The sequence below is a fragment of the Schistocerca cancellata genome, chromosome 7 (assembly GCF_023864275.1).
Source record: "Schistocerca cancellata isolate TAMUIC-IGC-003103 chromosome 7, iqSchCanc2.1, whole genome shotgun sequence".
Classification (NCBI taxonomy): Eukaryota; Metazoa; Arthropoda; class Insecta; order Orthoptera; family Acrididae; genus Schistocerca; species Schistocerca cancellata.
Genome location: NC_064632.1, coordinates 16,476,241 through 16,494,134, shown reverse-complemented (window position 1 = coordinate 16,494,134; position 17,894 = coordinate 16,476,241). Strand labels below are relative to the sequence as shown.

General features: G+C 47.8%; 1 protein-coding gene across 1 annotated transcript in view; it reads left to right on the top strand.

Annotated features, from left to right (window-relative positions):
- Positions 1-17,894, top strand: part of LOC126092406 (protein dachsous-like) — a gene marked incomplete at its 5' end in the record, with an annotated part of 322,105 nt that overhangs the window by 107,416 nt on the left and 196,795 nt on the right. Inside the window, 3 exons of the mRNA XM_049907980.1 lie at positions 4,298-4,476; positions 12,905-13,354; positions 14,796-14,969. Of these exons, the coding sequence (XP_049763937.1) occupies positions 4,298-4,476; positions 12,905-13,354; positions 14,796-14,969 (803 nt within the window). The remainder of the gene's footprint in view (positions 1-4,297; positions 4,477-12,904; positions 13,355-14,795; positions 14,970-17,894) is intronic.

Here is a 17,894-nt window from a genome sequence, read left to right as displayed (position 1 = left end):
GAGTCTTTCAGTTTCCCAAAGAGATGATAGTCACATGGAGCCAGGTCAGGACTGTAAGGAGGGTGTTTCAGTGTTGTCCATCCGAGTTTCGTGATCGCTTCCATGGTTTTTTGACGGACATGTGGCCGTGCATTGTCGTGCAACAGCAAAAACATCCTGCTTTTGCCGATCTGATCGAACACGACCCAGTCGAGCTTGAAGTTTCTTCAGTGCCGTCACATATGCATCAGAATTAATGGTGGTTCCACTTGGCATGATGTCCACAAGCAAGAGTCCTTCGGAATCGAAAAACACCGTAGGCATAACTTTTCCAGCAGAAGGTGTGGTTTTGAATTTTTTTTTCTTGCGTGAATTTGCATGATGCCACTCCATTGATTGCATGTTTCATCACGTGTCACAATTCTTCCAAGAAATTCATCTTCACCATTCTCGTACTGTTCCAAAAGTTCGCTGCATACCGTTTTTCTTCTTTCTTTGTGACTCACTGTCAACATCCTGGGAACCCACCAGGCACAAACCTTTTTTAACGCCAACACTTTCAGTATTCTGCAAACACTTCCTTCCCCTATCCCATCATAGCGTGACAATTCGTTCACTGTGATGCGTCTGTCAGCAGTCACCAATTCGTTAACTCTCTGCACACTGTCTGGAGTGTGTGCAGTACGAGACCTGCCACTGCGAGGACAATCCTCAATATTGCCGTGCCCGCTTTCATCACGTAACCTACTTGCACACCGACTAACTGTACTGTGATCGACAGCAGCATCTCCATACACCTTTTTCAACCTCTTGTGGATGTTTCCCACTGTCTCGTCTTCACAGCACAGGAATTCTATGACAGAAAGTTGCTTCTGACGAACGTCAAGTGTAGCAGCCATATTGAAGACATGCTGTGACGGCGCCACTCACGGGAAGAGGTTGAACTAAGATTGAAAACAAGCGGGAAGGATGTATCTACACACTGTAAAACTTTCACACATGCAGAATGGAAACTGTATTTTTTACAAAAATAGTGTGCATTTCTTTTGGAGTGATCCTCGTATATCACGCCAAAGTTGTGACCATAGATGCCATCCTTGACCATAAACTGGGTTGCAGGATTTATTGCGAATTAACATGTTGCCTCACGCGTCTTCAGATGTACGATGTCGGCATTTCCACCAAGAAACTCTCAGTGATGTCGAACGCCTTGTCTTGTATCGCCTGTCACCGGAGTAGTTTGTTGAACACCCCTGTAACGTTAACGTGCCAGATTGCTGGGTATGTTACGCGTCGTATTGTAAAATAATTGTCACTGATTAAAACAGACGATTCGGCCGCTGCAGGCATAGCCGGAACGTCGGTTTTGTTCGGTGAAAGGTGTTTCACAATATGACGCGAGACTATACCCATAAATATTTTATATTAACTCACTCTGTCCGTGGAAGCGTATGCACATATGAAAAAGGTAACTGGACCAAGCGTAGTGAATGGACAAGTGACATCACACGCCGTTCTTAGGCATTTTCACACGTACATATTCCGGAAGCCACCGTTTGGTACATGGCGGAGGGCATCTGGTAGCAGCACTAGTCATTTCCTTTCCACTCGCAAAGAGTACGAAGGAAAAGCGACTTCCTGTATGCCTTCGCACGAGTTCCAATTTCTCTTATCTTATCTTCGTGGTCCTCACGAGAAATGTACGTTGCAACCATCAGAATCGTTCTGAAGACAGCTGCAAATTCCGGTTCTCTAAGTTATCTGAACAGTTTTCCGCGAAGAGAATGTACTTTTTCCTGCAGGGATTCCCTTTTGAGATCACGGAATACTTCAGTAATACTCGCGTGTTGATCGAACGCGCCGGTAACAAACCTAAAAGTACGGCTCTGAATTCCTTTGGCGTGTTCCTTCAAACCGACATGGTAGCGATCCGGAATACTCGACCAATACATTCGACTAGTACTCTAGAATTGGTCGCACAAGCATTATATACGCAGTCTCCATCATAGATGAGCTACACATTCCTAAACTTTTTCTGATAAACCAGAATCTACTATTCGCCGTGCATGCTGCCGACCTCAAGTGCTCGTTCCATTTCATATCGCTTTGCAGGATTATGTCTCACTATTTAATTGTACTGACAGTGTCAAATAGGATACCAATAATCCTGTATCCGAACATTACAGGATTGCTTTTCTTATTCATCTGCATTGGCTGAGGTTTTTATCTTAGTTTAGAGCAGGCTCGCATTCATCGCTGCAAATAGAAGTTATGGCCAAGTTATCTTGTTTCTCGCTACAGTCACTCAAGGACGATATTTTCTGGCACATTACAGCGTCAGCAGACAGTTGTAGATTGGCGCTCATGCTGTCCGTCAGATCATTTACGTATATAGATAAAAAGAGCGGAGCTACCACATTTCCCCAAGACTCTCCTGGAGGTGCGTATCTGTGTGATGAATAGTCACCCTCCAGGACACTGTAACGGGTGCTATTACTCAAGAAGTCTTGCTGCCACTTTCATATCTGAAAACCTATTCCGTGTGCTCGGACCGTTGTTAGCAGTCTGCAGTGGGGCGCTGTGTCAAATACTTTCTGGAAATCTAGGAATATGGGATCTCCCGCCCTGTTGCCATTCTTCTACGATTCGCAGGGTATAATGTGCGAAAATGGCAAGCTGCATTTTGCACAAGCGATGCTTTCTAAATCCGTGCTGATTTGCGAGCAGAATCTTTTGTGTCTCAAGCAAATTTACTATATTCGGACTTAGAATATGTCCAAGAATTTTGGATCACAATGGTGTCAAGGATATTGGTCTGTAATTTGCCGGCCGGCCGGAATGGCCGAGCGGTTCTAGGCGCTACAGTCTGGAACCGCACGACCGCGACGGTCGCAGGTTCGAATCCTGCCTCGGGATTGGATGTGTGTGATGTCCTTAGATTAGTTAGGTTTAAGTAGTTCTAAGTTCTAGGGGACTGGTGACCTTAGAAGTTAAGTCCCATAGTGCTCAGAGCCGGTTTTTTTTTTTTTTTTTTTTTTTTTTTTTTTTTTTTTTGTAATTTGCCCTTTTAATATAGAGGAGTCAGTTACGCATTTTTCCAGTCGTTTGAGACTTTGCGCTGTACGAGAGATTCGCGGTAAATACAAGCCAAGTAAGGGCCAATGCTGTGAAGCACTCTCTGTAAAACCGAACTGGGATTGCAATTGAACCTGGCGACTTACTTGTTTACTTTGGATCTTCTCCATATTAAGGTCTTTGCAAACCGGACTGGCGTTCCGTCGTGCCACACAAACACACCTATCAGTCTGAAGAAACGGAGAGCATGTTCTAGGTACTGGCTAATAACAAGTGTACTGAAAGCCATTTGTAGTGAAATATCGAAAGTATTTCGCCGTTCGCCGCTATCCTCCTCGTCACTAAAAATGCCAGGTAGCTATGGATTCTATTTGTACCTTCAGTTCGTGATGTTTTTTTCCTCGCGTTGCTGGCCAGTGTCAGACTATTCGAAAAATGGATATAAATAGTATCTGAACTGTACCTGCCTGACAGCTCAATAATACGTACAAATTTCATACAGTCCATACCGTCTCAGCTAAGAGCATCGAGATAGTAGATATTTGCCGCGCGGGATTAGCCGAGCGGTCCAGGGCGCTGCAGTCATGGACTGTGCGGCTGGTCCCGGCGGAGGTTCGAGTTCTCCGTCGGGCATGGGTGTGTGTGTGTTTGTCCTTAGGATAATTTAGGTTAAGTAGTGTGTAAGCTTAGGGACTGATGACCTTAGGAGTTAAGTTCAAAAATGGTTCAAATGGCTCTGAGCGCTATGGGACTTAACTTCTGACGTCACCTGTCCCTTAGAACTTAGAACTACTTAAACCTAACTGACCTAAGGACATCACACACATCATGCCCGAGGCAGGGTTCGAACCTGCGACCGTAACGGTCGCGCGGTTCCAGACTGTAGCGCCTAGAACCGCTCGGCCACACCGGCCGGCAGCAGTTAAGTCCCATAAGATTTCACACACATTTGAACAGCAGATATTTATTATAAATATTTGATGACCTACAAATACGATCTTCAACAGCTGTGAGTTTTATTTTATAAGAAATTCTGCTCGATCCCTCCCTCCCGCAAGTAAGAATCCAATACGACTCCTCCTCCCCTTTCCCTCCTCCGCCGAATCTCACATCGTGGGTCCACTCGTGGCCTCGCAGCCAGGCGGCACAGTTGTCGAGCCACTGCACTCGCTGACAGCCACGCTCGGCCACCCAGACGCAAGTTCTCCCTGGCAGCTGACGCCCCCGCCTCGTGTGCCCGCAGGTTCGCGCAGCTCGGTGCGGTACTCCATCTACTCGGGCGACCCGGACGGCTACTTCAGCATCGAGCCGGTGCTGGGCACCGTCGCCACGGCGGCGCCACTCGACCACGAGCTGCACCAGACGCTGCTGCTCAACGTGCAGGCCACCAGCGGGGACCCGCCCGTCTACGGCCACACGCAGGTCAGTCCGCGACCGTGTCGGCTCTGATCGACCGTGCACTCCGTGAGCACTAGTGTCAGTACTGTCATTGTTGTCGTAAGTGACGTGTTTGCCCGCCCGGTTGGCCGTGCGGTCTAACGCACGGCTTTCCGGGCGGGAAGGAGCGCCTGGTCCCCGGCACGACTCCACCCGGGGGATTTGTGTCGAGGTCCGGTGAACCGGCCAGTCTGTGGATGGTTTTTTGGCGGTTTTCGATCTGCCTCGGCGAATGCGGGCTGGTTCCCCTTATTCCGCCTCAGTTACACTATGTCGGCGATTGCTGCGCAAACAAGTTCTCCACGTACGCGTACACCACCATTACTCTACCACGCAAACATAGGGGTTACACTTGTCTGGTGTGAGACGTTCCCGGGGGGGGGGGGGAGTGTCCACCGGGGGCCGAACCGCACAATAACCCTGGGTTCGGTGTGGGGCCAGGGAGGGGTGACGTGGACTGCGGTAGTCGCCGTGGACCACTGCGACTGCAGTGGCGACGGAGACTCTCCGTCGTTTCAAGGTCCCCGGTTACAATACAATACAAGCGATGTGTTTACCGTTAGTTGGTTTATTCCCCACAGATCGTTTACACATTGACACACATTCGCACTTAACATGTAATATTAACGCTGAGAGATAAACTATTTAAACAGTTAAGGAATTCAGACATTATTCAGTGATTATTACAGAGGTGCTTAATTAACAAACGATTTATTTGTTAAGCACATTGCTTTTCTGTGTAAACATATTTGTAAACAGGTTAACCGATAATCATAAGAAGTGTCAGTATACCATCAGTCCTCACACGATGCAGCGCGCGCACACACACACACACACACACACACACACACACACACGCACAGACTGACACCAGGACCTTGGAGACATTTCTGCTTTTGTTTTACGTTCTGCTTGTTCCCCCATCTGCCATGACTCAGTATCCTTGCGCATGTGAGCGAGTTGTGCTCAGGAAAATCGAACGAGCTCAGAGAGCTAATCACCACAGATCTTGTAAAATAGACTATATTCTGATTTTGTTCCGCCCAATGACACAGGTGTTTATTATTACTTCACGTTAATTTTTTACCAGTCCCCACTCTGCGCCCTCTAAATAATTGTTGATTGTGTTGTATGTATTGTTTAACTTGTATTGTTCAACGAATCTTTTATGGATTTTTAGGTATCTCTTTAACCTCCTCAGGCGATGATTTGTACCAAACGTATCGACTGCTGCATAACGACATCTTCATAGTGAGTCCATTGACTATTTTTGGTCATTATTCATGTGGTCGTTTTATGTAATGTCAAAATGTCGTCCATGTTCTACATACTCGATCGACAGAAGTCATCCAGTGCTAAGGAGTGAATTTATACGGGAACTTTCTTTTTTGCATTGCTGTTTCTAGTCAGACCAGCCATCTAGATTCAAAGGCAGGTCCTATTCAGAGTAGTCAAAACTTTTACAGACAATTTGGAACTGCACTGCCGTTACTAAACGGCGCATTTCCTGGTCGCTCAGTCGCTGTATTCGACCACAGACCGTTCCGCTCGCAGCCGTCCCGTGTCCCACCACATGGCGGTGGACGGGGTTTCCTACCTGATTTAATTTAATATGTTGTTGTACAGCAATGGAAATTGAAAAATTATATTAATTAAAATACTGACAAACACGCGAAACTATGGACACTAAACTACGAACGAACGAAAACCTTGTCCCTCAATCAATGCAAAGATATATGAGCTTGGCTATATCCGTGTTGACCTAGACTCATCTTGTTGCAACTTACAATAAATACTAAACTTAAACGAATTAAGACCGAACGAGGTGGCGCAGTGGTTAGCACACTGGACTCGCATTCGGGACGACGACGGTTCAATCCCGTCTCCGGCCATCCTGATTTAGGTTTTCCGTGATTTCCCTAAATCGCTTCAGGCAAATGCCGGGCTGGTTCCTTTGAAAGGGCACGCCCGATTTCCTTCCCCATCCTTCCCTCACCCGAGCTTGCGCTCCGTCTGTAATGACCTCGTTGTCGACGGGACGTTAAACACTAATCTCCTCCTCCCTCCTCCTTTTAAACCAATTCCTCCAACTGATGCTTCTGATATCCGAGAAACCCTCGAGTTCACACAGTGCCTAATTAGAGTTTCCGGGCGGTATTTAGCCTACTCAGAAAGGTTAGAGTTCGGCCTATTCCACATAAAATGACCTCACAATAATGGTTGAAACATAGCACATAATTAACAGAAGTTGCAACATACAACAGCATACAGTACAGTAACTTATGAAGATTGTCACATAAATACAAAAAGTAAGAACATGACTAAAATAGTAATCTTTGAATACTACCTAAAAAACATATGCCGTGCTGTTTGCAAGTCTTTGATAGATCAGAATTGGCTGAGTCTGTTAATAACACTGTTGTCCTTCTATTCCTTTTGCTGGTCCATACAGGAAGACTTTTTTTCTCACTTGCTGCTGGGTGTAAGACCCACAGATTAATTTCTTGTGGTGGCTCGTTGAAGGCCTCTTAGCCTCTGCGTCTGTCCGGCGAGCTTCGAGGAGCCAAACAGCCCACCACCGATCCCTGCGTCCGTACGCATCGTTGCCCGTGTCCGCCACCTGGAGGTGGGGCCAATTATTTTACTCTTTTTTTTTCCTAAGAAAGAAAATAGAAGATAGGCTGATGACTGAGGGAGAATATTTCGGTTTTTGTTATCTAGCCGTTGATCCCCGGACACCATTCCTGATAAGCTGTTGGCGGTAAGGTAATTTGATTAAGCTAAATCTAAGTTCTTGGCTATAATATAAGTAGCACTAACGTTATGTGACATTCTGTAGATCCTTAGGTGACAATACACCAATACTGTTTACACACTCCCTTTTAGTTACTCCTATGTACATGTCTGAAGTAACCTTTCGGTAACAATAAGCGATCGGTATTTAGCCTAATGCATCTACAGGGTGTTTCAAAAATGACCGGTGTAGTTGAAACGGCAATAAAAACTAAACGAGCAGCGATAGAAATACACCGTTTGTTGCAATATGCTTGGGACAACAGTACATTTTCAGGCAGACAAACTTTCGAAATTACAGTAGTTACAATTTTCAACAACAGATGGCGCTGCGGTCTGGGAAACTCTATAGTACGATATTTTCCACATGTCCACCATGCGTAGCAATAATATGGCGTAGTCTCTGAATGAAATTACCCGAAACCTTTGACAACGTGTCTGGCGGAATGGCTTCACATGCAGATGAGATGTACTGCTTCAGCTGTTCAATTGTTTCTGGATTCTGGCGGTGCACCTGGTCTTTCAAGTGCCCCCACAGAAAGAAGTCACAGGGGTTCATGTCTGGCGAATAGGGAGGCCAATCCACGCCGCCTCCTGTATGTTTCGGATAGCCCAAAGCAATCACACGATCATCGAAATATTCATTCAGGAAATTAAAGACGTCGGCCGTGCGATGTGGCCGGGCACCATCTTGCATAAACCACGAGGTGTTCGCAGTGTCGTCTAAGGCAGTTTGTACCGCCACAAATTCACGAAGAATGTCCAGATAGCGTGATGCAGTAATCGTTTCGGATCTGAAAAACGGGCCAATGATTCCTTTGGAAGAAATTGCGGCCCAGACCAGTACTTTTTGAGGATGCAGGGACGATGGGACTGCGATATGGGGCTTCTCGGTTCCCCATATGCGCCAGTTCTGTTTATTGACGAAGCCGTCCAGGTAAAAATAAGCTTCGTCAGTAAACCAAATGCTGCCCACATGCATATCGCCGTCATCAATCCTGTGCACTATATCGTTAGCGAATGTCTCTCGTGCAGCAATGGTAGCGGCGCTGAGGGGTTGCCGCGTTTGAATTTTGTATGGATAGAGGTGTAAACTCTGGCGCATGAGACGATACGTGGACGTTGGCGTCATTTGGACCGCAGCTGCAACACGGCGAACGGAAACCCGAAGCCGCTGTCGGATCACCTGCTGCACTAGCTGCGCGTTGCCCTCTGTGGTTGCCGTACGCGGTCGCCCTACCTTTCCAGCACGTTCGTCCGTCACGTTCCCAGTCCGTTGAAATTTTTCAAACAGATCCTTTATTGTATCGCTTTTCGGTCCTTCGGTTACATTAAACCTCCGTTGAAAACTTCGTCTTGTTGCAACAACACTGTGTTCTAGGCGGTGGAATTCCAACACCAGAAAAATCCTCTGTTCTAAGGAATAAACCATGTTGTCTACAGCACACTTGCACGTTGTGAACAGCACACGCTTACAGCAGAAAGACGACGTACAGAATGGCGCACCCACAGACTGCGTTGTCTTCTATATCGTTCACATCACTTGCAGCGCCATCTGTTGTTGAAAATTGTAACAACTGTAATTTCGAAAGTTTGTCCGTCTGAAAATGTACTGTTGTCCCAAGCATATTGCAACAAACGGTGTATTTCTATCGCTGCTCGTTTAGTTTTTATTGCCGTTTCAAATATACCGGTAATTTTTGAAACACCCTGTATATGCAATCAGAATGTCTGCAGTTGTTATTCACTTAACAGAGTTATGTGTCTTCTCCATCCTCCGTATAGATTCTCTCGTTTTGCTGCAAATCGAGTTGCCGTCTGTATGGCCTAGTGCGCGGGTATTCTTTACAGGAAGTGCGTGCAGTTACAAGACACTGGCGGCAGCGCTCTGCAGACGGCGTTGCGGGTCGTGGTGGAGGGGGTGGAGGGGGCGGTGCGGAACACTGGCGACGCGCCGGGGACAATGGCGGCTGATGAGCGTGCTGGTCGGAATGTGTAATTAAAAGGCCGCCGGCATTCCTCGCGCCCCCCACAACGGCCCCCTGTTTAGCGCCGCTTAAGGTCGCGCCCCGCTCCACTTGTGCGTAAATTAAAAGCTCGCACCTCAGCCTGCAACGGTACCACTTACTCGCTTACTTGCCCACCTCGCTTAGCGCGCCTTCACCTTTGAAACTATTTGACACTGAAAACTTAGATACCGACCCAACGTCTATAATTTCTCCCCGTGGGTTAACCAGGAAAACTGCTCGTACTGTCTTGCAAAAACCCAGACAATGGTCGAAGGTAAAATCACTTCAGCTTCGCGTCATCAAAACTTCAACCGTACATACAAAAACGTCCAGTCCACTAAAATACCTTGGACTAACTAGCTCAGGACCGTCACCTGCTAATTATCTAAAACACGTTCCGCAATAAAGTGACCGACCACGAGAACTAAATGCCATTAGGCGCTACAGGAAAGGTATGATAGAATTTTTTATTTAGCTGTTATTTACATTGCCTCGCCGGACTTGCAGCTAGCATGTTGCCAACCTCCGAATAAAACAGTGAAAGTACACTGATTAGGGTGGAAACGGTGTTCTGAAGCTTGATGATATATATGGGCTACTCCTGGCTTTGAATCCTGTGAGGATAGTTGTATTCCGGGCTCGCGACAGCATTTTCTGTGCTAGGGACTGGGTTGCACATGGGACTGGACAGGTGCTAATATTAAAAAATGACGTGGTGTGAGTATTCGGAAAGTTGAAGACACAGGATGTTGGTGATAGGAGGCGGATAGGATCGCAGGGAAACGGTGGGACGGAAGAGGAAGTATAACTTATAGTGGCCGAGCGGTTCTAGGCGCTACAGTTTGGAACCGCGCGACCGCTGCGGTCGTAGGTACAAATCCTGCCTCGGGCATGGATGTGTGTGATGTCCTTAGGTTAGTTATGCTTAAGTAGTTCTAAGTTATAGGGGACTGATGACCTCACATGTTAAGTCCCATAGTGCTCAAAGCCATTTGAACCAACTTCGAACCAGCTATTGCCAGTGTCAAGTGCTGCCGAACCTGGGACACGTGTGTGGTACGCTAGGATTCTGTCACAGAGCCCTTGCTTAAGGGATTCGAATATGCTTCTGAAACTTCAAAGTCTATTTTCTCGAGAATTTTTGGAGTTAAAGCACGCTGTTCTGGGACATTGATATTTGAGTTCACATACCGCAAATGTAAAAGATTACAAAAATCCAATTGTCTTGCGATTTCGTTGTGAGTTGTTTAGTACGGGTGCCGTTAAGCACGTAGTTGAGAAACATAAACAGCTCCCCGTCCTGCCACCCTCTCCCTCCACTCACAGACACACACACACACACACATCGAGACATTGGTTAACCGGCTGTGTAGCGCAGGCCTCTGCCGGAGCACTCGGCAGGGGCGGGCCGCGACCAGAGGAGAGAGGTGTGTGTGGTCCTCTTGCTCCGCCGCGCCGCCAGCCAGCGATGGCCATCGGCGCCGCGCGCAGCCCCGGTTACAGGGGGCCGCCCGCTAGGGATACTCGTATCATTACCGCACTCGCATCGCGATTGCGTATTAGGTATTCGTTCTGGTCACGGCGCGAGGTATGCTGCCGCCGCGCCGCAGCGCAGCCGTGCTCTGCGCGGATCGCGGGCGTCCGGTTTCATTAGTAATAACTCTGACCAAAAACTGGGCGCCGGAGCCGCACTGCGGCCTGCCGTGAAATCCGATAATGCCTAATGAAGACGTGTCGGCCGAGCGCACTCTACACCTGCCGACAGCCTGCAAACCGTGATTTATTCTCGGGACAAAGCCTGTATCTTTTTCTGAACCTTCTTTTCTTACCTCACGTTTGCTAATGAGTTCCTGTTCTGCACAGGCGCTGCGTAATAATCCTTTTACTTAAGATGTTCTCTGAGAGGTTGCTTCCATACCTTGTACTGCACGGAACGAAGCTGCACTACTGGCCATTAAAATTGCTACACCAAGAAGAAATGCAGACGATAAACGGGTTTTCATCGGACAAAGATATTATGCCAGAATTGACATCTGATTACATTTTCAGGCAATTTGTGTGCACACATCCTGAGAAATCAGTACCCAGAACACCCACCTCTGGCCGTAATAACGCCCTTGATACGCCTGGGCATTGAGTCACACAGAGCTTGGATGGCGTGTACAGGTACAGCTGCCCATGCAGCTTCAACACGATACCACAGTTCATCGAGAGTAGTGACTGGCGTATTGTGACGAGCCAGTTTCTCGGCCACCATTGACCAGGCGTTTCCAATTGGTGAGAGATCTGGAGAATGTGCTGGCCAGGGCAGCAGTCGAACATTTTCTGTATCCAGAAAGGCCCGTACAGGACCTGCAACATGCAGTCGTGCATTATCCTGATCAAATGTAGGGTTTCGCAGGGATCGAATGAAGGGTAGAGCCACTGGTCGTAACAGATATGAATGTAACGTCGACTGTTCAAAGTGCCGTCAATGCGAACAAGAGGTGACCGAGACGTGTAACCAATGGGCCGCGCGGGATTAGCCGAGCTGTCTGGGGCGCTGCAGTCGTAGACTGTGCGGCTGCTCCTGGCGGAGGTTCGAGTCCTCCCTCGAGCATGGGTGTGTGTGTTTGTCCTTAGGATAATTTAGGTTAAGTAGTGTGTAAGCTTAGGGACTGATGACCTTAGCAGTTGAGTCCCATAAGATTTCATACACATTTGAACATTTTTGAATCGGAGGTCCTGCTGTCATTGTCTGGTCGGTCTCGTCGCTAGTCGTTTATCTGTCGAGCGTTCCCCGTTCGGCATGTGCGCGTGTTAAACATTAAAATGCTATTTCTGCTGAACCTCTCGGTGTAGTGTTATGTATACCTGACTTGTTGGATTGGCCTCAGCAATGTGGAGATCCATGTCCTTAAGCTGCTGCGGAGAAAATTATTCTCACAACAAGAGTCTGGTTGGTCTGGCCCACAGATACAATGAGCCAAACGTAAATAGCCTTGACTTGGACTGTGGACTGCTGAAACATAAACTGACATTCGCGTTTGCGATGCTAAACTTTTTTTTTTATTATTTGGAAATTTTTTAGTGTAGTTAATTCGGAGTCAAACCCGCTTTATCTCCTTGGCTTGGATGAAACTGGACACAACCAGTGAAGTTCAAAGTAACTGAGACTATAAAGTAGTGAATTCGTAGATAGTAGTCAGCTAACTTCCTCCTGGGAGGGACAGCTACTCGACATTTGACAAGTTTGGAGGAGTAATAACTGCAACAACTGTAATGCAACACTCAGTAATAGTTTAGATGAACCAAATGACCCCTCATAGCTCCCAGAGGAGGTGTTGTCAGCTTTCGCGCGAGGTAAGTGAATGTGGTTTTGCAGTCTGTCGCGCCGCTATCCTCGTGAAAATCCTCTCGGCCTTCAAGCCCAGTCATACCTGAGTTGAAACACGAGCTTTCGAAAATAGCGACTGTCTTCTTCGTCAGGAGATGACGAAGTACTTGTGGGATGTCACCGAAAGCTCGAATTTTATACGAGTGGCTTCAAGTCACAAGGCAATTTGACACGAGTAAGCGTGCTACGCGCGCGGTAAGCCTCGGCTACAAGCTGGACGGCCGGCTGCCCGCAGGTGAACATCGTGATCGAGGACGTGAACGACAACGCGCCCGAGTTCGACTCGAGCACGGTGCGCATCTCGGTGCCGGAGAGCCTGGGGCTGGGCGTGCCGCTGTACGCGGCGCACGCCAGGGACCGCGACACGGGCCGCAACGGCGCCGTGCGCTACCGCCTCGCGGGGGCGGCGCCGGGGGCGGGCGCGGGCGCGGGGGCGGGCTCGCCGGCGCAGCCGCTGTTCGCCATCGAGCCGCGCCTCGGCCACCTGACGCTGGCGCGCCACCTCGACTACGAGACGGCGACGCGGCACGCCGTCGTGGTCGTGGCCACCGACTCGGGGGAGCCGCCGCTGTCCGCCTCGCTGAGCGTGCTGCTCGAGGTGCAGGACGTCAACGACAACCCGCCCGTCTTCGAGCGCGCCGAGTACGCCGTCTCCGTGCTCGAGTCGCTGCCCGTCAACTCGCAGGTACGTCTCGCTGTCGGCGTCTACCACGCTGTCACCGTACTCCCGAGTCACGATTACGGTATTTGTATCATTAATTGTTGCACCCAACTATCTCCCTCACGTTAAAACTATTTCACGACGACCCTGTAATTTTCTCTCTCAAACAGGCTATTTGGCGTGTCCCCACACTCAGATTAGAACGTGTCCCTCCGATTTCCCTGATTTACGAGGGCTACTTCTTTTCTTTCCTTTTTTTCCGACCTCCGATCAGTCGAGAAGTTTGAACCACAGTAAAAATCTAATTAAGCCTTGCACAGATGTCTTGCGCAGTGTCTCCAGTATGCCCATAGATGGAATCACGTCACACTTTCCAGTTCTGAGCGTACGGTGAGGACATAAAGATGATTGGAACAATAGTCTCTCCTGTCGGTTGTGAACAGGCTCAGGAAGGGTTCCGCCTGCTTTCGTGCAGCTCACATAACGCGGCTGTCTTGCACGACAGTGCTCGGCCACACACTGCAGACGCAGCAGCGATGCTCCTGCGGCGTTTTCGGTGGGAAGTGTTTGATGAGCCACCGTTCATCTCGGACTTTGCTGCCTCTGATTTTGATGTCTTCGCTCGCACGAACCGCTGGCTACGAGGACAGCGTTTTGGCACAGACAGCAAGCTGCAGACCTGCGTAGTGAATTGTTAAGAAGCACACGAGGCTGGCCTTCAGTGACGGGGATACTGGACAGTTATTGTCGTGCTACGACAGATTTCCAAGTCGGGGCGGCGCCTTTACAGAGAAGTAGCTCGAAGGTGTAGCTAGCTGTTGCAAGTAAAACAGTTTTGATTTTCACCGTATTTTCGATTTCGCGAACGATCGGAGGTTGGAAAAATAGTAGCCGTCGCTGTTTCTTTGCGTTGACTTTGAACCAATTCGGGAGAATGCTGGGACAGCTTCCTCACAAAATCGTACACAACTTCCTTCTTCATCCTTGTCCAACTGAGCTGTAACACGTCATCTTTCGTGAGCTTATTTTGCAATGAGTCTTCACCATTCTTTCTTTCCGTCCTCCTCTGGAACATTCTCATACCCAATCGACCTGACTGAGTCAAGGAGCATTCCATTATTACAGCATTACGTGAATGTTTCTCTCACAAATCTGCAGTAAAATTTATTCACATTTAAAGCAAACTGCCCACCATAGCACCAAGTAGGAATTATGTACACGTCATCCCGGATTCATTGATTACACTACGATGTTTTCCTACACACAACGCCGACATTAGTAAGCAGTCTCAGACTGATTGTCACCCTATCTGGCGAATCGTTGACGTGTACGGGGAACGAGAATGGTCCACGAAAACTTCTCTAGCCTTACGTGACCGAGAGTCGGCTTGCAGGACTGCTGTTCTACCACTCAGAGTATCCAGTGAGTGGGTGGCGCCTTACGACGGCCACGTTTCTGCCTGCAGGTGGTGCAGGTGACGGCCGTCGACCTGGACACGGGCAACAACGCCCGGCTCACCTACCGCCTGCTCGCCAACGGCACGGACCACGGCGCGCCCTTCGGCGTCTTCCCCAACAGCGGCTGGATCTACCTGCGAGCGCCGCTCGACCGCGAGGCGCGCGACCGCTACCTGCTCACGGTCAGTACATGTTAGTTATCTAGTAAGTGGACCACAGCATGCTGGGCTGTGATGTTATCCGTGCGTCTCGGTAAGGCTACGCATTAACACGGTCCATCAGGTAATAGATAGTGGACGAAACGCGAGTGAGGGTAGCGATTTGAAGAGCAGAGGGAAAAAAGTGCCAAGGCTCGTGCTGTGGGAAAAAAACCTCTGCGACAGTGGGATGGGTAGTAATAGTAGTAGTGGCTTACTAGCTGCGATAGTTCATGCAAGGTTGGATTTGTTAGTGTGGGTATCATGCATCATTACCGTGTCAAGCGATGGCGATGTATCCCAGTTGCCGCAGCCGCTACATTCCTGGAACAATCGAGATCGTTATACAGTAGTGGGAGATCGGCCATTGATCATCTCACTGTGTGGGGGATGTGTGGAGCTTGTCTCCATGCAGCGTACGGTACGGCTTCCCTGCGTGGTGCCAGTTATTCGGCAGTGTATTCCAGCTGGATAACCAGTAATGGCGTCTGATTAACAGGGGCTCACCTGTACCGTTGTGTTTGCGTGTGCTTGGCCATAGATGTTAGGTCCTTACAAGTATGTCTTTTGGTCTTTTATGTTTCCATCTGTGGTTGTGGTCGTAGATCCGCACGGCGCCACGTAAACAGGCCGCCGGCTGTAGTGTTTGTCGGTACACGTCCACTACTGCACACATGGTGTACATAAAGTCCGGGAACACTATCAATTATTTACTGCACAAGAACCAAACACTGTAAAGATATCCTATATATTTCATTTTGAAGAGAAACCCGGAAAGTTTTTTTCATGTACACCGTCACACCGTAATTTTATAATCTGCCATTAGTCAGCGCTAGTCGCAAACATAGCGAGTTCAGGTGCGGAGATAACTTTCTGTGTGTTGGAGTTTGACAAAAACAAGTGTGCTACAGCTGTTCAACGGATGTTTAGAACCGAGTACGGTAAGAAGCCACCAACAAGGAAGGCCATTTACCACTGGCACAGCAAACTGAATTTGAGCGTGTTTCACCAAAGGCAAATATTTTTTGAGCCTTGTCACGTCGAAAACTGTACGGGCGATTCTTATTCACCGAGAGCACTGTCACTGGATATTCCTACTCGGACATGTTGCAGCAATGGCTGATGCCTCAAATGCAATCGGACTCTCCGTTCATCTTTCAGCAGGATGGGACTCCACCCCATTCTCATCGTGAAGTGCGTGGCGACCTGAACACGGAGGTGCCACATAGGTGGATCGGCCGCGCTACAGAAGGGGACAGCTGTTTCATGAAATGGCCTCCCCGATCACCAGATCTCACTCCGTCCGACTTTTTTTCTGTGGGGACACTTAAAGATCTGGTGTATGCACGCTGCCTGTACCACGTGATGCAGCAGAGCTCCGGGAGAGAATACGGGAAGCGACTGCCACACATGCTGGGACGGCTATGGCAAGAATTCGATTACTGTATTGACATCTTCCCGGTCACTCACGGTTCGAATATCGAATGTTTGTAAAAAAATTAAAATAACCTCTTCAAAATGCAATATGATGACCTCTGTACAGTGTTTGGTTCTTGTGCAATACGTAATTCAAAGAGTTCCCTGACTTTATGTACATCACCTATACAGGGTGTTTCAGAGTCTTCGCGACACATATCCAGGGCTGCTAGATCACGTCGTCACGGGGGATATCTTTTATTACAGACAAAATGTTCGCCGGCCACGGGACGGCGAACCAGCACGGACTACTAACCAGCTGTGCAGCGTTCTGCCTACACCTGTAAACTGATAAAATCGTTCTCAACAACGGAACTGGAAGAATAAGTGACTCTAAGCTGAGAAAGATAGTTTGGAAGCGAATCAAGAACTTATATTTTGCTCGGCAAAGCGCCTTTCGCGCGGAGAAGATGACTGGATGATAGGCAACACATGTTGCATACAAAGGGCGCAGAGTGCCTATGCCCTGTCGCCTCTTAGGGGCATAACAGTCAGAAAAGGTAGCGTCAGTGAACGTCCTGTCTCTGAGAAGCGTTGTCCCCCATGACGTGATCTATCAACCGTAGACGTTTGTCGCAAATACTTTGAAACACACTGTATAGAGTGTCCGAAAACCTTAGGCTCAAAGTTATACAAATGACATTGGAGGTACACTCTCTGTAATTTGAGTGATCGCAAATGAATATTTATTTCTTACTGTCATGAACAAATTACAAATTATGGCGGCAACTTGAACTCATACCCACTGCCCAACGTGACGGCCACCAATGTCAATGCATGCATCAAATTTTGCCGCACTCTCTCAGGTTTCAAAATACTTATATCTACATCCTGTACTGTCTCCATAACTTTGATCATGAATGTTTCTATGTACCTGTATTAACCTAAGAGAGGAAGAGTAGCAACTGCTTTGTGATATTAAAATTATCCTTCATTTTGCGCCGTCTCAGTTGCACAATATCTATAGTGATTACTGGTTTTGGATTGAGTTAATTATTTGTATTTTCTGTGGATAAAATTTTCGACCTTTCGCTGTCATATGAACGAGTAAGTTTTGCAATTATATAACATCTTCTCAGTGGAAAATATAGCACAGTCGTGACCATTTACATAATTTCTTAACTATTTTTTCGTTATGAGACCGTCTTTCTTACAAGATCATCTTCGTATTCCGTATTAAAGAAAATGAAAGAGAAAAGTATTTACTTTACTTAAGCTGTGAATACGCAGGAAATATTCGAGAAGTAATTATTACATACACCAGTTGCATTTACACCAGTTATAACCATATTACTATCAGAGTAAAATCAATTATTGCATACACTACAGTTTTACAAAATAACACCTGGTGTCATATCCACTTCCTGTTAGTTTTGTGTTGGCAGTTATGAAGTCTATATGTCTGGCAATTATTGAATATGTGAACAAGAGTTA